General features: G+C 42.2%; 1 protein-coding gene and 1 non-coding gene across 3 annotated transcripts in view; both read right to left on the bottom strand.

The window, feature by feature from the left end:
* Positions 1–331: 331 nt before the first annotated feature.
* ABCB10 (ATP binding cassette subfamily B member 10) overlaps positions 332–22,430 on the bottom strand; it is a 42,769-nt gene continuing 20,670 nt past the window's right edge. Inside the window, exons 7-13 of one of the 2 annotated variants that reach the window (XM_023191804.3) lie at positions 15,600–15,695; positions 14,166–14,375; positions 11,276–11,355; positions 10,007–10,187; positions 5,672–5,715; positions 2,601–2,635; positions 332–2,166 (exon numbers count right to left, since the gene is read on the bottom strand). In XM_023191804.3, the coding sequence (XP_023047572.2) occupies positions 1,935–2,166; positions 2,601–2,635; positions 5,672–5,715; positions 10,007–10,187; positions 11,276–11,355; positions 14,166–14,375; positions 15,600–15,695 (878 nt within the window). In that variant the 3' untranslated portion in view covers positions 332–1,934. Of the gene's footprint in view, positions 2,167–2,600; positions 2,636–4,917; positions 5,098–5,671; positions 5,716–10,006; positions 10,188–11,275; positions 11,356–14,165; positions 14,376–15,599; positions 15,696–22,430 lie in introns of those variants that run through there. The other variant, XM_023191805.3, reaches the window with a different exon arrangement.
* Positions 18,980–19,123, bottom strand: LOC111526239. The gene has a single exon (XR_002726302.1). It is a non-coding gene; the product is annotated as a U4 spliceosomal RNA (small nuclear RNA).

Raw genomic sequence — 22,430 nt, 5'->3', positions numbered from 1 at the left:
GAAACTGTGCCTTCCTCATCTATCATCAACTTCACAGCACAGTGCCTTGTCCCTGATGTGGGTAGGAGATACTTATTTACTGCAGTGAAACAACAGAATATTTGTAAGTCGGAAACAAGTGATGACATTAACAAACTTGATACGGAGGAATGAATGGAACTTTTAATTACAACATGTTTTTCTATATGTGTAATGTTAGTCTTTTCTTTATTCCTGAATCTCCACAGCCAAATTCTAGTAAGAAACAATGTAGTGAGAAGTTTTATAAGAAATGACAGACTGCATCTTTGGTTCCGGGGTCATTAAAAAAAAAAAGAGTGACAGACACAGATAAAGTTCACTATAAATTTTAATCTATGATATAAAATATTACCTAAAGATATAATTGAACATCATGTATCAGAAAATAAAACATAACAATGAAATGCAATTTTGTAAATACTTCTATGGCACAAGGATTATTTTCCTCAGATTCAACCTTGTAATTGTGTTTTGTTTGCTTTCTGAAAATCAGAATACTTTATAAAGAATACAAGTAGAGCTTGTTAAAAATGATTGTCACAGCTGTACTGTTTACTAATTCAAAGAACACTACATTCATTCATATCAATTTTATTCATTAATTATGAAGAATAAAATATAATATTCCATGCTTTTCATGAAATAGTGGTTTCTTCTTCCAGTCTAATCAGGGAACTAATAAATGCTTAGTTCATGGGAAAAGTTCCATTTGATTTCCATTGGCTTAATTACTTCTTAGGGTCTAGCCTCATCAATGGAGAAAAAGCACTTTTTCTTGAGGCCAACAGCAAATTAACAGCACTGATACAAAATATGGCAAATTGAATGGTTGTAGTACTGCTTTAGGAATTTTGAGACTATAAATAAAACTATAACCATAAATAAAAGGGCTTCTTAATATCTTCTTTTCAGGAGAGTGATACGTTCTGAAGGTTTCTTGTTATTCTGTTGAATAGCAAGGACTTCCAAACTTAAATTTCTTAAGGCTGAAAATATTCCCCAGATTTTAGCCTTATTAATGAAATTCCAAAAGTATTCCAAAATAAGATTCAATTTGTCTTGAAAATATAAATTTGTAACAGATATTTTTCAAAATACATGCCTTCAAACAACTTAAATGCAAAAATCATTCATTGTTAATAATACCTAGCAGTTCATGCCTTGCTTCCCAAAAGTACTCATACAAACATGTGAATTTAAAAAATACATTTTCCTGTTCAAAAAATAAAGCTTCTGCCCTTTTAAAAACTTGTCAGGCTTTCATGTGCCACAATGTTGAAAACTGCACATATTCAGACATAGTTCCCACAGGAACACATATTCCTCAACTCTCACACCTTTGAAGACAAAGGAGACGGGCAATAGAAATGTTCCCTTCTTTCCAGCTGATGTTAAATAGTTAGGTTTGCTTCACAAGATTATCAGAATAAAGGGTTAAATTTTCATTTTCTATTACTCTATCTAGTAAAATTAGACTTAAAAGTAGGTAGAATACTACCAGAAGAATTACACAGTGATTGGTAAACTGGCCTAAAATAATCAGGCTTTTTATTTATAATTCCCTTTTTAAAGTTGTCATTTGACAATAGCTTTAATCTTTAACAGTAGGCAAAAGAAAATGAGGTGCCATGCTATATTAATTAAAATATTCCACAATAAAAGAAAATACAGAACCTGAAAATAACTTCAGTGCTATAGACATTTAAAAAGTTACAATTTTTAAAACTCTGAATAAAAAGATCTTGAGAACAGGTACATTTCAAAACAATATTTTACACACTTTGGAAAAAAATAGGTATTTTTCAAATAACTTGATATATGGTTTACATATTTCATACAGTCTCTTGAGTTTTTTTTTCTGTAACACTGTTTTGCATTAAAGTCTCTCATGTTGTTTACCAGTAATTGTTTCCTTATGCTGAAATAAAACTTTGTTTGTTCATTAGTTTTCTGTATATCCCATTTGGTTTTGAAAGCAGCTCTTCATGTTTTCCATATTCAGTAATTTTTCCTTGGTCAAGAACAGCAACCATATTAGCATTCTTAATGGTAGAGAGACGATGAGCAATAACTAACACCGTTCTTCCATCCATCAGTCGATCTAGAGCTTCTTGAACAAGGTGCTCATTTTCAGCATCTAGCGCACTGACTCAGGAGCATACACGAGAAAGCAAAGACGTCAGTGACACCTACACTACAGGCTCATGTGCTTCCTGATACACACACTGCAGCCCTTTCTGAGCAATGAATTTTTACTATGATAAAAATTTCAATTGGGACTTTCTGATCTCCATAAAACTATACTGTAATATAAGGAGAAAAGCATTCTGCACAGTTACGTCTTACAGAGTGATTGGGATTGATGGCAACCATGTCTGAAGTGGACCTAGAACCCTCAACTAGGACTCAGACTGCCCACTCCTTTTCAACTGTCACTATTAATTCAGCCTCCCTCACTTTAAAGGGGGAAAAAAAAGCATTTTCAGTTGTATCACTTTGAGGTACAGAATTTAAATGTTTTGGTGAAGAATAATTTGGTTTAATACACATAATCGCATATATTATTAAGATATCCTCACCTGGTTGCTTCATCTAGGAGAAGAATTTTGGGATTCTGAAGAAGGGGAAAAAAAGGAAAAGATAAAACAATTTTACTGGAGAAACACAAACTCTCAGCAATAAAAAGGAATAAAATTCTGACACATGCTACAATGTGGATGAACCTTGGAAACTTATGCTAAGTAAAAGAAGCCGGACACAAAGGATCACACAGTGTATGAGTTCACTTATATGAAATGTCCACAACAGGCATTTCTGCAGATTGGTGGATACCTGGGGCTGGGTTCAATGCAGGAAATAAGGAAGGGGAGCTGCATGGCTCCTAAAGAGTAGAGGGTCCCGGGAGGGGGGTGATGAAAATGTTCTAAAATTGAGATGATGGATGCACAACACTGAATAAACTAAAAACCAATGAATTATATTTTTTAAATGGGCAAATTATGTAGTATGTGAATTGTATCTCAAACTGTTACTAAAAACCCCACAAATTATTAAGTGTCTGGGATAAGTACATAAATGAAAGAATTAGGGAATATTTTAAATGATCATCAGAGTAATCACTAGACCAGCTATCGTTTATAGCACAGTTTTATCCTGCTGGTCAGTGAGATGGGAATCTAAAATGAGTAAGGTGGCTGGGTCTGGTGGCTCACGACTGTAATCCCAGCACTTTGAGAGGCCAAGGCAGGTGGATCACCTGAGGTCAGGAGTTTGGGACTAGCCTGGCCAATATGGCGAAACCCCATCTCTACTAAAAATACAAAAAAATTAGCTGGCCTGGTGGCACGTGCCTGTAATCCCAGCTACTCCGGATGCTGAGACAGGGGAATCACTTGAATCTGGGAAGTGGAGGTTGCAGTGAGCCAAGCTTATACCACTGCACTCCAGCCTGGGTGACAGACTGAGACTCTGTCTCAGAAAATAAATAAATAAGTAAATAAATAAATAAAATGAGTAAGGCTGGGTATGGTGGCTCACACCTGTACTCCCAGCACTCTGGCAGGCTAAGAGGGGAAGACTGCTTGAGCCCAGGAGTTCAAGACCAGCCTGGGCAAAATAGCAAGACCCCATCCCTATCAAAAAAAATGTTTTTTTAAATTAGCTGGGTTTGGTATGGTATGCACCTATAGTCCTAGCTCCCTGGGAGGCTGAGACAGGAAAATCACTGAAGCCCAGGAGGTCAAGGCTACAGTAAGCCATGATCACACCACTGCACTCCAGCCTGGGTGACAGAATGAGACCCTGTCACAAATTTAAAAATTAATAAGATAAAAATAAAATTAGAAAGATACAGTCTATAACTTTCAAGGTCCTGCTTATAATTTAGAAATAATAAACTAACTTTGGGAGGCCGAGGCAGGTGGATCATTTGAGGTCAGGAGTTTGAGACCAGCCTGGCCAACATGGTGAAACCCCATCTCCACTAAAAATACAAAAATCAGCCTGGTGTGGTGGCATGTGTCTGTGATCCCAGCTACTTGGGAGGCTGAGGCATGAGTATCACTTGCAACCTGGGAGGCGGAAGTTGCAGTGAGCTGAGATCGTACCATTGCACTCCAGACTGGGTGATAGAACGAGACTCTCTGTCTCAAAAAAAAAAAAAAAAAAGAAAGAAAGAAAGAAAAATAATAATAATAAAAAAGAAAAGCTAACATGTAAGATTAAAAAAAAAAAAAACCACTAATCTGATGTCGATAAAACATTACAATTCTAGCTTTGCAAATGGAAAACACACACCCTCACAAAAAGGTGGCTACTAGTCTTCATATATTATTCACAATAGCCCCAAACTGGAAATGACCCAAGCGTTCATCAGCTGGTGAACAAATCAACAAATAGGGATCCATCCATACTATTCAACAGTAGAAGGGAATAAAGTACTGATACAAGCTACATATTGGAGAAATCTCAAAAACACTCCACCTGTACTAAGTGAAAGAAGCGAGATGCCAAAAACCATATATTATCTGATTCCATTTGTCTGAAATGTTTGGAAAAGCAAATCTAGACAGAGAGAAAGTAGATTCATGGCATCCTGGGGCTGAAAACAAGGAACGACTGCAAGTGGGCACGAGAGATCTTTTTTTTTTTTATTATTATACTTTAAGTTCTAGGGTACATGTGCATAACGTGCAGGTTACATATGTATACATGTGCCATGTTGGTGTGCTGCACCCATCAACTCGTCAGCACCCATCAATTCATCATTTATATCAGGTATAACTCCCCAATGCAATCCCTCCCCCCTCCCCCCTCCCCATGATAGGCCCCAGTGTGTGATGTTCCCCTTCCCGAGTCCAAGTGAGCTCATTGTTCAGTTCCCACCTATGAGTGAGAACATGCGGTGTTTGGTTTTCTCTTCTTGTGATAGTTTGCTAAGAATGATGGTTTCCAGCTGCATCCATGTCCCTACAAAGGACGCAAACTCATCCTTTTTTATGGCTGCATAGTATGTGACGGAAATGTTCTGAAACTGGACTTTGTGGGCAACCAACTCCGCAAATTTACTAAAAGTCACTGGAAAGTACATTTAAAATAAATGAATTTTACATATGTAAATTCCACTTCAGTAAAGCTGCTTTAAAAAAAAAATCACCTATAAGTCTGAGGAGAACAGTTGTATAACAAAGGGAAGGCTATTGCTTCCTTAAAAAGAGAATGCCTGCCTTTCAGCTAAAATGGCTCTTCCCTTTCCTTCTAGGAATCTTGCCTAAGTACTTCAAGTCTGTACTATTCATTTTAGCAGCTGATTACAGATTGTACAAATATGCATGCTTGTGCTGTTGTATATTTTGCATTAATAGTCACTGTTTCACTGGCTAGAGTGTATGCTTCTCGATGGAGGGTCCATGTGTTACATTCTTCTACCTCCAACAACCTTAGCACAGTACTGGGCTCATGATACCTAAGAAACACTTCTTAAATTCGGACAATACACTACACTAATTTACCTTTCACCAGAACTGTCACCCTCCCCCTCCAAGAAAAAAGAAACAGAAAAGGAAGAAGATAAATACTAAATTACAAATTACAAGGTCCCTAATAAAAATAATCCCTAATTTTAAAAACATCCAAGTTGCTTCAGGCTTACCTTTAGCAGAGCACGGGCAATTGCAATCCGCTGTTTCTGCCCACCTGACAAAGACAATATTTAAAAAAAGAAAGCCTTAACAAAAAATCTTAGTAATAGGCTTTTATGATAAACCATATAGCAATTTGAAGGTAAGCTTCTTCTAGTTAGTCATAGCTGACACAGACAGACCAGAAACTTATTTTAAAATATAGGTTTAAAATATATCAATCCCAAAATTAATAATAACAATTATTATCATAGCCAACATTTGTTGAGGACTTCCTATATACCAGGTATTTTCTTTTCTTTCTTTATTTTTGAGACAGGGTCTCGCTCTGTCACACATGCTGGAGTGCAGTGGCATGATCACTGCTCACTGCAGCCTCAGTCTCCTGGGCTCAAGTGATCCTCCCACCTCAGCCTTCCAAGTAGCTGAGACTACAGGTGTGCACCAACACACCTGGCTAATTTTTGGTAAAGATGGGATTTTGCCATGTTGCCCAGGCTGGTCTCAAGCTCCCGGGCTCAAGCATTCTGCCCACCTCAGCCTCCCAAAGTGCTGGGATTATAGGTGGGAGCCACAGTGCCCAGCCAATACCAGGCATTTTCTATATGCACTGCATGCATTTATCTCATTTAATGTTTTTATTTTAAATAATTTCAAACAAGGTCTTGCTCTGTCATCCAATTGGAGTGCAACGGCATCAACACAGCTCATCGTAGCTTCAACCTCCTGGGCTCAAGTGATCCTCCCACCTCAGCCTCCTGAGTAGCTGGGACCACAGGCCCATACCACCACACCTGGCTAATTTTTAAAATTTTTTGTAGAGACGGTCTTGCTCTGTTGCCCAGGCTGATGTCAAACTCCCGGACTCAAGAGATCCTCCTGCCTTGGTTTCCCAAAGTGCTGAGATTGTGAGCCACTGTGCCTGGCTAATCTTTTTAAAAAATCCTATGCGATAGACCCTATAATTTTTCCCATTTTACAAATGATAAACTGAGATACAAAGTAACATGACCAAGATCTCACAGTTGGTACATAATGGAACTGAGATCTGAACCTACACAGTGCAAGGGGTATGCTCTTAAAAGCATGTAAAGATCTATGCTGTTCATTGCTACACACACTTCCTCCCTAGCAGAATATCCAATGTAGCAAGGAAACCAGAAACTCAAGATATTTGCAGGTTTCCCAAGTACACTTGAAATGTCTGGGAGCAAAGGACATCAATGGTGCTGAGACTGATAATTCTAATATTCCCACATTATAGCAGTTATTTTTTATTTTTATGTTTTAAGAGTCCTGCTCTGTCTTCCAGGTGGAGTGCAGTAGTGCAATCATGGCTCACTGCAACCTTTCACTCCTGGACTCAAGTGATTCTCCTGCCTCAGCCTCCCCAGTACCTGGGACTACAGGCAGTGCCACCATGCCCAGCTAACATAGCACTTATTCTTTACGATGTTCTTTTTTTCCCCTCCTCTAGAGGAACAAATAGTAGTATGTGTGTATGTATGACACTGAAAATTACAGTAGACCACTCTAATCTTCCCTTTTTAAGCTCAAATTCTACTAAAAGTGAGGGAACAAACTGGAAGTAGGTGTGGGAGAAGGTGGGATGGAGTTGAGTCAGCAGGATCTGTGTTGATTCCCTCCCTATCTTTGTCTCACCCCATCCTCCCTCCTCTTCTCCAGGGACGCTACTCCTAAGTCACACTTGGAAAGTCTCAGAGTGCTCACTCCTCCCAACTTACATTGTTTATAAAACCCAATTCCACTTCTGGGGATAAAAAACATTCCTTTTTGGTTGATTTTATTGGCTGAAGATACTTATCAACAGTAGTTGCTGGACATCATTTTATTTCATGTAAGAGAGGTTCATCCTCTACATCTGAGGTGTGTGGTGCTGCTAAATGCTGCTCTCAAACAGGAAACCAGTGCACACAAGGAGAGCAGTGAGGAAAACCCTCTCCTGAGCCTCTGATTGGTGAGGATGCCTGAGTGCCCTGAGGTATGTCCTTAGAGCAGCCTGCTGATGGCTTAGGTCCCCTGTGAGTCATCTGTGGTGCCAGTCAGCACACTGGGAATCTATTACTAGGTGCTCTGTCTTCCTCCCAGAAAGTAAGAGCAGACTGGAACCTCTGGTTACTTCACTGAGAAACAGAGCTGGAGGATCCTACCAGAGGGAAAGACATGCAGATTCTGTTTCAAGGAAGGTGATGTGCTCTTGGGACAAGCCTCATACTTCAATGTTCAATACTTTCACCACAAGCAGTTTAAACTGGTTTTCTGCCCCGTTTCTCAGATACATTTCAGAGATGGAGTAGCAGTTCACTTTTACACAGCAGAGAGGAATTCTACTCCTGGAACATCTCAGATCTATCAAAGATGCCCTTTCATCTACTGCTTATGTATGTTTTTTAATCATATACAATAAGCTTAAAACCCTTTTGTTTTATATTTTCTGTGGTCTAACTTCAAATGAAAAGTTTAGCATTGGAAAAGACTATTGTTTTAGTCTAATCTGCCAGCCTTCACTGTGATAAGGAGGCACCCACCCTCTGCTCAAGCAGAGACAAGGAGTTGTTTTTTTTTTTTAAGACAGGGTCTCACTCACTCTGTCACTAAGGGTGGAGTACAGTGGTGCCATCTCAGCTCACTGCAACCTCTGCCCCGCTGGGCTCAAGCAGTACTCCCACCTCAGCCTCCTAGGTAGCTGGGACCATAGGCGCACACCACCACACCTGGCTATTGTTTTGTATTTTTGATCGAGAGAGGGTCTCGCCATGTTGCCCAGGCTGGTCTCGAACTACTGAGCTCAAGCAATCAGCCTGTCTTGGCCTTCCTGAGTGCTGGAACTACAGGCGTGAGCCACCGTGCCTGGCCAGGAGCTTGTTATCTTGCAAGGAAACATTTCAATATTTGTATGTACAAAAAAAAAGTGTTTAGTTGAAAATTTATTTCTAAGTTCTACTCATTGGTTCCATTTCTGCACTTTAAAGAAATACAAAGTAAGTCTTTTCTCTCCTCAAAATACGGCACCCATAATGTGATCCAGAATGATAGGTGTGGTCTGACATCACAGGGAACCGCTTACTTTGCCTTACAACTGTGAGTCCATTCAGCAAATTATGGCCCACAGGCCTGACTTGAACCATGGCTTGTTTTTGCACGGCCCTCAAGCTAAGAATGTGTTTTACATTTTTAGAGTTGTTTAAAAAACACACACACACAAAGAAGAATGTGTGACAGCAATCATATGTGGCCCATAAAACCCATAATTCTTTTTTTTTTTTTTGAGCCAGAGTCTTGCTCTGTGTCCCACGCTGAAGTGTAATGGCACGATCTCGGCTCACTGCAACCTCTGCCTCCTGGGTTCAAGCAATTCTCATGCCTCAGCCTCCCGAGTAGCTGGGATTACAGGCACCCACCACCACGCCCAGCTAACTTTTTGTATTTTCAGTAGAGACGAGGTTTCACCATGCTCACCAGGCTAGTCTTGAACTCTTGACCTCAAGTGATCCACCCGCCTCAGCCTCCCAAAGTGCTGGAATTACAGGTATGAGCCACCGTGCCTGGACAAAACCCACAATATTTACTCTCTGGCTCTTTAAAGAAAAGTTTGTCAAACCCTGGTCTAGTATGTAGGGAGTAAATAACTCTTTCAATTTCAGCTGTGTTCCTGATGCACATTCCCTGACTCCCTGGGCAAATCATCCTGCCACTTCTTATCTTATTTTCTTTAATTTTTGAGGGTCTCAGGTTGCAAAGCACAGTTTTTTTGTTTTTTTTTGTTTTGTTTTTTCCAGATGAAAAAAAGCTTGCTGTGGCTGAGTACTACTTAGAATTTTTGGAACACATATGGGGTAGAAAGTGAAAAGAAACACTGGGGAGTTTTCCACATGTAAGAGAGCAAGTGTTAAGGCTAATTTCAAAAACTCTAAAGATGAAAACCTAATTAGAAAATAATACTGCAATACAGAAACATGTGGGCTGGGCACAGTGGCTCATGCCCCAGCACTTTGCGAGGCCAAGGTGGGCGGATCACAAGGTCAGGAGATCAAGACCATCCTGGCTAACGCGGTGAAACCCTTTCTCTACTAAAAATACAAAACATTAGCTGGACTTGGTGGTGGGCGCCTGTAGTCCCAGCTACTCCGGAGGCTGAGGCAGGAAAATGGCATGAACCTGGGAGGCGGAGCTTGCAGAGAGCCGAGATCGCGCCACTGCACTCCAGCCTGGGAGACAGAGCAAGACTCCATCTCAAAAAAAAAAAAGACAAAAAACAAAACAAGAAACATGTGAAAAGTTCTTTGGATATAGAGATTTTGCTACAAAGCAGTAAAGAAATGCACCTGAGAGGAGAACACCCTTTTCTCCAACCACAGTGTTGAACCCTTGGGGGAAATTCCGGATGAAGGCCACTGCATTGGCCACTTCAGCCACTCTCTGGACTTCCTCAGCGGTCACAGAGGAAGGGTCATCAGCACCATAAGCAATGTTCTCAGCGATTGAGCAAGAAAACAAAATGGGTTCCTACAAATTGGAAATAAAACATATCACGAATTTCAAACAGACTTCCAACATGTCTAATAAATTGAGACCTAGCAGTCTTTTTTAAAATTTATGTTTTGCCATAAACAGGATTTTATCATCTGTAGTTCTCACCAGGCTGCAGACAATGAGACCTCACAGCAGGTGCCCGCGAGGCACCTGGCACATCGTAGGAACTTCATAAATGTCAGTCCCCTGCCTTAGGAATCAGGAGGCACCGGGAGACCCCGAGTCCCTCTGCATTTTCCAGCTGCCTGACTTCCACTCAGGACAAAGTGAGGAATCCATCCCCATCCATTACTTTTTGAAATACACACAAACCAGATAGGAACAAATAATTCTGACAGAACCGTATGAAGTAGTCCTAAAAAATAAGGAAACTTCCAGGCTCTTTTCTCCTTCCCTAATAATATACACCACTGATGTCCCTACACTCCTGAGCACCCATCACTGTCCACCTGCCCTCACCCAAGTGGAGTGGGGAGAGGATGAGTTAATTACAAAGAGGGGTTCAGAAATGGGGGGAGGCTCAGGTCTGTATGCTGTGGGCACAGCCTGTTTTCTGCAGCAACATTTCCCTGCCCCAAAGGGTCTTGTGAAAATGGCCTTATCAAAGTGACCACATTACACTAACACCCTGCTTTGAAATCTGCAACTTCTTTGCAGGGAGGACTCTGGCTCTTGCCAGTCTTTGCTCACTTCTCCCTGAAACTCATTATGCAGAATAGTAGACTGTGGCTGGTGATAAAAATGGGAAGTGGGGAAGAATCAATAAAAGCTAAAAAAGAGTCAATAAAATCTTCTATCATTTCCTCCCCATCCTCTAGACTATCTAGTAATGGCAGTCTCCAGCTTTCAACAACAAGTCAATGCTTCGCTCCTGCTCAAGGGTTTAGGGTTTTCAGGAAACAGTGCTACTTGCAAACCTAAGCAACTTGCCATGTGAGATGAGCTTAATACATCCCGAAGACTTCCATTGCTTCCCTCTTGAGAAGTTCGAGACAAAAAACAAAAAACAAAAAAGTAATTTTAAAAGAAAGTGAAATAGAAATGGAAGCCTCTCTTCTTACCTGACTCACTGTCCCAATCTTGGATCTCAGCCACACTGGGTTTAGTTGACGGATGTCATGGCCATCAAGACTAATAGTTCCTTGTTGAGAGGAAAGGAAAGAGTCACTGAGTGTGATGAGGCTGATGATCAACACAGAAAAGATCCAGTGGGAAAATTCCAGACTCATTTTTTAAAGATCAAAATGTACGGAAAATCTCCAGATGGACTCTAAAACTAACATATTTCATGGGATTTCAAAGCTAAAAGGGTCTTTCTGGATTGTCCAACTTATTGCCTCCGACAGTAGCTGGATGACTATCTCACCTAGTCCATCTGTCCAGCTTGCCTTCCTGTACCCCGGAGGTTGGAGGGAGTTTTCCCAAAACTCCCTAGTGACTTAGGATTCCACCGATAAGATGCACTTGTGCAAAGCTTTAATTAAGAAGGGAGGGACAAGTCATGAGGCGTCACTTGCTGGCACGAATACTGGCAGAGGTGGCACAGTTCTGAAGCTGGTACTCATGATGGCAACTGCCTAAATTTGCAGCTTCCTGACCATGCCAGTGTCAGCAGCTACCTTGAAGGCCTGGTTCTGGGGTGGAGTTCTGGGAACTGTCCTGGACGTACAATCTAGAATCTATTTTGTCACCCCTGCCAGTGATTTTTGAGCTCTTTTATTACTCCTTAAAATATCCCTTTCTGTATAAGCTTAGTTGGTGAGGAATCTGTTGTCTCCAGCTAAGAATCTGGTCGATACCATGGCAGAGCTTTTAAATAATCAGACGCTATCTCTATGACTTTCAGTAACATAATTCTTCACATTGAGGGTGCTCAACAATACTTGGGGATGATGACAACAGTGACAGCATAAGAAATGCCATTTCTCAGATCACGAGGTCAGGAGATCGAGACCATCCTGGCTAACACGGTGAAACCCCGTCTCTACTAAAAAATACAAAAAACTAGCTGGGCGAGGTGGCGGGCGCCTGTAGTCCCAGCTACTCGGAGGCTGAGGCAGGAGAATGGCGTAAACCCGGGAGGCGGAGCTTGCAGTGAGCTGAGATCTGGCCACTGCACTCCAGCCTGGGCGACAGAGCGAGACTCCATCTCAAAAAAAAAAAAAAAAAAAAGAAAAAGAAAAAGAAATGCCATTTCTTCTCAGTTAATGTTGTAGAATTATGGGAGCCAGGGGGAAACTTTCACAAACTGGCAAAAACTTGAGGTCTTTGATGAAAAAGCACAGAGCTCTCTACAGACTACACGTGGCAGACATTTAACTGCAGCTTGCTTTGTCCTGTATTTATTCATTGTGATGAAGCAAATAGAGACTCAGTATTTTTATGTAAATTACAGCAAACTAAATAGGATTGTTTTTTGTCTTTTTTTTTCCTTTTTGTGGAGAACAAGGTCTCACTATATTGCCCAGGCAGGTCTCAAACTCCTGGGCTCAAGCTATCCTCCCACCTCTGCCTCCTAAGAGCTGAGATTACAGGTGTGTGCCTGGCTAACTAGGATTTTTTTTAACTCCAAATTTTAGAGCAAGTCAGTGGTGAATCAAGAAAGTAATTCCAGAGGCAAACAGTGTAGTAAGCCCCATTTTAACACAGGTGGTGATTCCGTGGGTCAGGATTTGCAAGTCACATATTTATCTGACATGTAACCAGCTCCCACATTATTTTAACCAAAAAGCATAAGCACAAAGACACAAAACATTCTTTTCATTTTTTAAATTAAAGAATTTTTTTTTTTTTTAGTAGAGACAGGGTCTCATTATGTTACCCAGGCTGGTCTCCAGCTTGTGGCCTCAAGTGATCCTCCCACCTCAGCCTCCCAAAGTGTTGGAATTACAGGTGTGGGGCTCCACATCCGGCCAAAATACTCTTCTAAATTCAAGATTTGATTTTTACTAAGAGTTGTTTGCTTGCTGATATTGTTGTCTACTACAGGGAAGATATAAAGAAGTAAAATCATGACAATCTTTGCTCTTAAAGATCTTATAATCCCGTTAAAAATAAAATAAAAACCAGAATGAGAGAAATCATCCATTACAAAAATCCCTACTAGCTCAAAATAGTTTCAATGGAAAAGTCACATAGAAGCGAATCACTGGCCGGGCATGCGGGCTCACGCCTGTAATCCCAGCACTTTCGGAGGCCAAGGTGGGCAGATCACAAGGTCAGGAGATCAAGACCATCCTGGCTAACACGGTGAAACCCCAACTCTACTAAAAATACAAAAAATTAGCTGGGTGTGGTGATGGGTGCCTGTAGTCCCAGCTACTCGGGAGGCTGAGGCAGGAGAATGGTGTGAACCCGGGAGGCAGAGCTTGCAGTGAGCGGAGATCATTTCACTGCACTCCAGCCTGGGTGACACAGTGAAACAAAAAGAAGCGAATCACTGATTGCCAAGTTAACTGTGTTATAATAAGCACTCAGTGGGTCACAGGCAGAGGCAGAGGTTCTCCAGGAGCTCCCCATCACTCCTGCGCCTAGCATGCACGCTGGCAAACGGCGGCTCTCCAGGGTGCTGCTGGTGTGCAGGGATGTCCAGCAGCAGCCCTGGCACCTTCTCCTGGCTGCTGAGCACAGCCTCGTCCATCTGCTCCCAGTAGAAGGCATGTCCAGAGGAGATACCCACATGGGAGATGAGGACGTAGAACCGGGGAAGTCACTCTGGGCTTGAACAGGTAGGACACATTATATACAAAATGTTCTAAAGGCCTCTGTATGAGCTGTCATGCCCCTGCAAATGACACCTTCTGTTTGAGGGATTTCTTTCCATTGGCACTTAGAAAAGAAGGTACTCTCACAAAAGAAGGTATCTGCATGGTCTGAGCATCTCCCAGGGCACAAAAGTGGGAGCAGAGCTCGGGAGAGTCCCCTGGTGCTACAGTGTGGTGAACCACTTACCAGTAGCAGGGTCGTACAACCTCAACAGGAGCGAAAGCACTGTTGATTTGCCTGAACCACTTGGGCCAACCAGTGCCGTGACAGATCCTGATGGAATGGAAAGGCTGAAATCCTGAAATATGGGCACCTCTGGGCGAGCTGGATAGGCAAAATGCACGTTCTTAAACTCCAAAGCACCCTGGAAGCTTTTCTCATTTAAGATGACCCCCTCTGAAACATAAAATGGAATATTAATTACTTAAAGCAAAAAATTAAATTCACAGCTAAACTCAGTTCTCCTACTCATCTGGCTATGGATGGGTGACTATCATGGCTAGTCCTGGCATATGAGCTCTTAAAGGGCAAGTCAGAAGCAGGCTAAATGCTTACCACGTGCCAACTCCGCACCTACTATATCCAAGGTACTACACATAGATGGTCTTATTTGATCCTGACAACCCTGTAAGGTAGAAATTGATTCCAATTTTGCTGATGAGGACACTGAAGGCCACAGACAACAACCTGCTTAAGCTAACAAGTAGTGGAGTTAAGATCCACCCTTGTAGTCTGGTTTCAAACCCAATGGCCTTCTGTCTATGCCACTGCCCCTGTGTAGCTCCAGAGTTTATTTTACCTACCCCGAATAAACATTTTGAAAGTTATGATGAATAGAGGAGCACCGCACAACAGCTGCAGAACTGGAGGGGGTCAGAGGTCTGTTCTGCCCTGGTGTTCACCTGCTCTGCTTTGGCAGACACCACTCAAACTCTCTCAGTTGGGCCTATTTCCTAGGCCTATCACATTGGAGAATAGTTGGCTTTCACTTATAGACCTGGGGCTACCTGACAATGTCCTAGGAAGTCAATAAGCAGTTGGGAGTGGTTACTACTCAGCCATTTCTCCTGATTCCTGGCTAGTTGGTCTAGACCCTACAGCTCCAGGGAAGTCACTGATAAGAAGGAGATGGCTCCAGCCAACGAGTACCAGCCTCCCCTACTGTACCCCAAAAAGCCAAGAAACTTAGATATTTTCTTATGTCTGATTCCTCCTCCCTTCCTCCCACCCTAGTCCTCCACAGAGATGTCAGAATCACTAGGGAAGATCAATTTGGTGGACTAGCCAGGACCCTTCCTAGTCATAGCCCTGGGCCATAGTAACTTCCATCCTGCCCTTGGCAGTAATGCACAGATGCAGGGAGGGAAACAGAGGGCAGCACACTATGTGGCCAGCCCATGCATCCAGGAGCACCCCAGCCCACAACAGTGCCACAGCAGCTGTCCCTCCCCTTCCCATAGAAAACCTGACCACCCCCCTGCCCGGCCCGCCATGCAGCAGGAGCCACACCTTTATTGTGGCTCATCCCTCACTCCCTCGCAGGCAGGGAAGAGCTGGTTTTATCGTTCGAAGCCACATTTGTTTAATCCTAGCAAAGAAACAACCCATTTTGAGACCCACCGTTAAAAGGCAGCTTGGGCTCTCTCTCCAGGAGCTCCCAGAGGCGCCCCCCAGCACCCAGTCCTTTCATCAGCTCCGAGTAGAAAGAGCTCAGACCTGAGGACGAGAAGAAGAATCCACACGCATGTCCACCACTGGCACCGGCACTGACCACCACTCCTCTGAGAGGAGTGACAATAATTGCTTTTAATATGAAATGTTATTAATATTTTCAAAAAACAACTTGAAGCAGCTTCCTGGGAAATGATACTCAAAATTCCGTTGTCTCATACTCTAGTTTTCCTTTGGCTTTTCCTCCTCCAGTTTCGTTGATTTTTTTTTTTTTTTTTTTTTTGAGACAGAGTCTCACTCTGTCACCCAGGCTGGAGTGCAGTGGCACGATCTTGGCTCACTGCAATCTCTATCTCCCCGGTTCAAGTGATTTTCCTGCCTCAGCCTCCCGAGTAGCTGGGATTACAGGCGCACACCACCAGGCCTGGCCAATTTTTTTATTTTTAGTAGAGATGGGGTTTCGCCACGTTGGCCAGGCTGCTCTCAAACTCCTGACCTTAGGTGATCCACTCCGCCTCAGCCTCCCAAAGTGTGGGATTATAGGCGTGAGCCACTGCGCCCAGCCACATTTCATTGATTTCTAATAAGGATTTAATGTTTGATCAGGGATTGAAAAACATATATAGTCATACTCATCAACCACTGGATTAAAATCATAATGCTGCAGAGGAAGTCTACCTAGTTAAAAGCATAGCAATTTAACTGTAATGCTAGCTCATAATTTAAAAAAATATAAAATACTTCAATGTTGATTTTAAAGACAAATCCACAAAATAATACCTCATCTTCAGGCGATCAATAAATACAACTTTGATAAGCTACTCACATTCTCCCATATACTTCAAGTAATCTCTAGATTACTTATAATACCTAATACAATGTTATGTTATGTAAAAAAATATAAAATAAAATAAAATAAAAATGAGGCCAGGCAAAGGGGTTCCTGGCCGTAATCTCAACACTTTGGGAGGCCAAGGTGGGAGGATTGCTAGAGCCCAGGAGTTCAACACCACCCTGGGCAACACAGAGAGAACCCTGTTTCTACAAAAAATAATTTTAAGGCCAGGCCTGGTAGCATGTACCCATATTCCTAATTACTTGGGAGGCTGAGGCGGGAGGATCGCTTGAGTCCAAGAGGTTAAGGCTGCAATGAGGTATTACTGCACCCCTGCACTCTGGCAGCACTCAGGGCAACAGAGCGAGACCCTGTCTAAAAAATAAAAAAAAAAAAAAACTTTCACAGTAGCAAACACTGAAATAAATTTGGATAATGTTAAACATTCCAGCAATTTCTTTATTTTTATTTTTTTTGTGGAGACAGGGCCTCACTATGTTGCATAGGCTGGTCTTAAACTCCTGGGCTCAAACAACACTCCTGCCTTGGCCTCCCAAAGTGCTGGGATTACAAGTGCGTGTCTCCTTCCCTGGCCTCTAGCGATCATTTTTTAAAGTCAGCTTTGAACCATGATTTTTTTTTTTTTTTTTTGAGAGGGAGTCTTGCTCTGCTATGGTGTAATCTCTACTCACTGCAACCTCTGCCTCCTGAGTTGCTGGGATTACAGGCATCCCCCATCATGCCTAGCTAATCTTTGTATTTTTAGTAGAGACGGGGTTTCACCATGTTGGCCACACTGGTCTCGAACTCCCAACCTCAAGTGATGCATCTGCCTCAGCCTCCCAAAGTGCTGGGATTATAAGTATGAGTCACTGTGCCCGGCCTGAACCATTATTTAACAACTTAAAACCCAAATGCAATGGTCTACATCAAATGTGAGGACATATATTTGTAACATTTTCCCTCAGTGAGGATACTGAAAAAAAAAAACAATTAGAATATTCTATGGTATGAATATTTATGCAGGATACAATGGACTAAAATTTTTAGGCTGAATTAAAAATACATTTGGCAAAAATAGGACCCCACAAACAGTCAACTGATTTTTGACAAAGAAGCAAAGGCAATACAATGGAGATGCAACGGCAATATATGTATTGTCTTTTTAACAAATGGGTCTAGAACAACTGAACATCCACATGCAAAGAAGGAATCTAGACACAGACCTTACACCTTTCCCAAAAACTAATTTAGAGTGAATTACAGACCTAATGTAAAACACAAAACAATAAACTCCTAGAAGGCAACACAGGAGCAAGTGTAGATGACCTTGAATTTGGTGATGACTTTTTAGATACAATACCAAAGGTACAATCCATGAAAGAAAGAAGATGGACTTCATTAAAATTAAAAATGTATGCTTTGCAAAAGACAATGCAAAAAGAAGAGGACCAGCCACAAACTGGGAGAAAATATCTGTGAAAGACCTATCCAATAAAGGACTGCTACCCAAAATTTACAAAGAACTCTTAAAACTCAACAATATGGAAACATGAAAACTTATTTTAAAATGGTCAAAAGTCCTGAACAGACAACTCACCAGAGAAGATATACAGAGAGCAAATAAGCATATGAACAGATGCTCAACATCATATGTCACCAGGGAAATGCAAACTAAAACAATGAAATATCACGCATCTATCAGAATGGCTAAAAGCTAGAACATCGACGCCACCAAATGCTGGGGTGGATGTGGAGCAACAAGAACTCTCATTCCTTGCTGGTGGGGATGCAAATGGCACACACACTTTGGAAGGCAGTTTGGGAGTTTCTTACAAAACTAAAAATTTTTTTGTAAGAAAAAATTCATTCAGTCTCCATAGAGATGTCAAAAATTGCCAATGCTGGCCGGGTGCGGTGGCTCACACCTGTAATCCCAGCACTTTGGGAGGCCAAGGTAGGCAGATCACTTGAGGCCAGGAATTTAAGACCAGCCTGGCCAACATGGTAAAACCCTGTCTCTACTGTAAAAAAAAAAAAAAATACAAAAATACAAAAATTAGACCAGGCGTGGGTGGCTCATGCCTGTAATCCCAGGACTTTCAGAGGCCGAGGTGGGTGGATCACTTGAGGTCAGAGTTTGAAACCAGCCTGGCCAACGTGGTGAAACCCCTTCTCTACTAAAAATACAAAAAAAAAATAGCTGGACGTGGTGGCACGCAACTGTAGTCCCAGCTATTCGGGAGGCTGAGGCTGGAGAATCACTTGAACCTAGGAGGTGGAGGTTGCAGTGGCCAAGACTGCACCACTACACTCTAGACAGTGTGACAGAGCGAGACTCCATCTCAAAACAAAAAAGCCAGGCATGGTGGCGGATGCCTGTAATCCTAGCTATTTGGGAGGCTGAGGCACAAGAATTCCTTGAATCTGGGAGGTGGAGTGAGCCGAGATGGTGCCACTGCACTCCAGCTTGGGCAACAGAATGAGACTCCCTTTATAAAACAAACAAACAAAAAACCTTGCCAATGCTGACTACGTAGCAAGTCATCACAGCAGGGTACTGGGAAAAGTTTTCAATTAGCAATAATCATGCCTCGGATAAACCTCAGTGCCTATGATACTGCCACTATGCTAAGCTGAACACATTCTTACCATCCAATCAAGCAGTTGTACTCCTTGGTATTTACCTAAATGAGCTGAAAACTTCTATCTACACAAAAACCTACACATGGATGTTTATAGCAGCTTTATTCATCATTGCCAAAACTTAGAAGCAGCCAAGTGTCCTTTAGTAGGTGAATGAATAAACCGTTGTACATCCACACAATGGAATATTATTCAGTGCTAAAAGTAAATGAGCTATTGAGCCATAAAAAGACATGGAGAAATCTTAAATGCATATTTCTATGAAAAGAGCCAATCAAATGCTACATATTGTATGATTAAAACTATATGACATTCTAGAAAAGGCATAACCATGGAAACAGTAAAAACCATCAGTGGTTGTCAGGGGTTTCAGAAGGGTGATGAATAGGCAGAGCTCAGAGGATCTTTGGGGCAGTGAAAATACTTTGTATGGTACAGTAATGTTGGATACATGTCATTTTGCATTTGTCCAAACCCATAGAATGTACAACACCAAGACTGAACCCTAATGTAAACTGTGGACTTTGGGTGTAATGCTGTGTCAATGTAGGCTTTTTTTTTTTCTTTTGAGACAGAGTCTCACTCTGTCACCCATGCTGGAGTGCAGTGGTGCAATCTCAGCTCACTGCAACCTCCGCCTCCCAGGTTCAAGCAATTCTCCTGCCTCAGCCTCCCAAGTAGCTGGGATTACAGGCATGCACCACCACATCCTGCTAATTTTTGTATTTTTAGTAGAGACAGGGTTTTGCCATGTTGGCCAGGCTGGTCTCAAACTCCTGGCCTCAAGTGATCTGCCCACCTCAGTCTCGCAAAATGCTGGGATCACAGAAGTGAATGACTGCCCCCGGCTGTAGATTCATTAATTGTATCAAATGTACCACTCTGCAGGGGATGTTAATAGGGAGGCTGTGTGTGTATGGGGGCATGGGTATGCACCCCTTTCTCTACACAATTTTGCTATGAACGTAAAACTACTTTGAAAATGGTATTAATTTTTAAAAAGGGAGGGAAGGAAGAAAGGAAGAAGAAAAAATTAAGGCTGGGCATGGTGGTACACACCTATAATCCCAGCACTTCGAGAGGCCAAGGCAGGAGGATCACTTGAGTCCAGGAGTTTGAGACCAGCCTGGGCAACACAACATAGCGAGACCCTGTCTCTACAAAAAAAATAATTAGCTGAGTATGGTTGTGTATGCCTGCAGTCCTAGCTACTCAGGAGGCTGAGGCAGAAGGATCACTTGAGCCCAGGAGGTCGAGGCTGCAGTGGGCTAGGATTGTGCCATTGCACTCCTGCCTGGACACAGAGTGAGACCCTGTCTCTAAAACAAAACAAAACAAAAAAGAAGTAAAGGGAAACAGTAAAAAGTAGTTTAACATAGTAAAGAGCTTTGACTCTGAAGAACAAAAGCACAATGGCCCTGGATAAACAAAATGTGATCTCTCTTTACAATGTAACATTCAACCATAAAAAGGAACAACCCACTAGTCCAGCAATGGTGGCTCATGCCTGTCATCCCAACACTCTGGGAGGCAGAGGCGGGCAGACTGCTTGAGCCCAGAAGTTCAAGACCAGCCTGGGAAACATGGTGAAACTCTGTCTCTACGAAAATACAGAAGCTAGCCAGGCAGGGCGGCACATGCCTGTAAGTCCCAGCTACTCAGGGGGCTGAGGTGAGAGGACTGCTTGAGCCCAGGAGGTCAAGGCTGCACTACTGCACTCCAGCCTGGGTGACAGAGCAAGCCCCTGTCTCGGGGAAAAAAAAGAAAAGAAAAAAAAAAGGAATGACCTACTGATACGTGCTACAATGTAGATGAACTTTGAAAATATTATGCTAAGTGTAAGAAGCCAGGCACAAAAGGACATGTATTGTATGATTCCTTTTATATGAAATATTTACAGTAAGTAAATACATAAAGACAGAAAGCAAACTGTGGTTGCCAGGAGCTGGCAGGAGGAAGTAATGTAGATAAGATTGCTTAATGAGTATTGGTTTTCTTTTCAGTGATGAAACTGTTTGAGAGCTAGATGGAGGTAGTGGTTGCACAGCATTGTGAATGTACTAAACACCACTGAATTGTAAACTTGAAAATGGTTAGGTTTTGCTTTTCTTCATACAGTACTTCTGACTTTATCTTAGAAGAGAATGTACTTAGAATCACTGGGGTTTTTACCCCTAGTATGCCCTTCTAAGCCAAAATCAAAATAAAAATTCTTATTTAATAAATAAAATAGAATTTCTTGCTTTGTAGATTTATTACAGAATCACTTTGGATAGTGATTCTATAAAAGTATAAAATTACTTTAAAAACATAAAAGCACGGCTGGGTGCGGTGGCTCACACCTGTAATCCCAGTATTTTGGGAGTCTGAGGCGGGCAGATTGCCGAAGTTCAGGAGTTCTAGACCAGCCTGAGCAACACGGTGAAATCCCGTCTCTACTAAAAAATCCAAAAAATTAGCCAGGTGTGGCAGCATGTGCCTGTAGTCCCAGCTACTCAGAAGGCTGAGGCAGGACAATTGCTTGAATCCAAGAGGCAGAGGTTGCAGTGAGCCGAGATCATGCCACTGTACTCCAGCCTGGGCGACAGAGCGAGACTCCGTCTCTAAATAAACAAACAAGCACTTAAAATCCAATTTAAGTTGTTGGGCATTGGTGGTTCAGTGGTAGAATTCTCACCTGCTAATTCAAGTTGCTGGATTAAATTCCTATCACCTTAGGCATCTATGTTATAAATGTGGAAGAACCGGTGGCAACAGGTATACATTGACCTACCCATATTTTCTTTCATCCCTCCTCGCACCAGATGGCAGATCCTGAACAAGACAGTTGACCAGAGTTGTGGGCTAGCCTGTGGTTAAGAAAGCCAAATTACCCAATCTCTGCACGCAGACAAAGCCTTAGCAGCACCTCCTATAACCAGTGGTGGTAACTGACTATAGCAATGGATTAGAACTGTTTTCTAACCCATTCTGTGCAAGACACAGTTGTGAACTTGCCCCTTGTGAATAGAGAGGACAATAGAACAACCACAAACAGAAATAACTTCTATCATGCCACCAAGTGGTACAGAGGAGGGAAGAGGAGGGGCTGAGAAAGATTGTGTCAAATGTGGCAGAAAACATTAAGATGAGGGAAGGCCAGGGAGGAAATCTGGAATGTGAACAGAAAGGCCAGGGAGAAGGGAAGTGGGGTAGGTAGTCCACTTGAAGGAGGTCAGAAGACCTAAGGGAACAGGACCATAACAGGGTGTGAAACCTCCAGCCCAGCAGGCTTAATCCAAGAAATGGAGAGGGAAGAG

This window comes from Piliocolobus tephrosceles, chromosome 1 (assembly GCF_002776525.5).
Source record: "Piliocolobus tephrosceles isolate RC106 chromosome 1, ASM277652v3, whole genome shotgun sequence".
Classification (NCBI taxonomy): Eukaryota; Metazoa; Chordata; class Mammalia; order Primates; family Cercopithecidae; genus Piliocolobus; species Piliocolobus tephrosceles.
The sequence above is the reverse complement of the archived record's forward strand: the minus strand, read 5'-3'. Positions and strand labels throughout refer to the sequence as shown.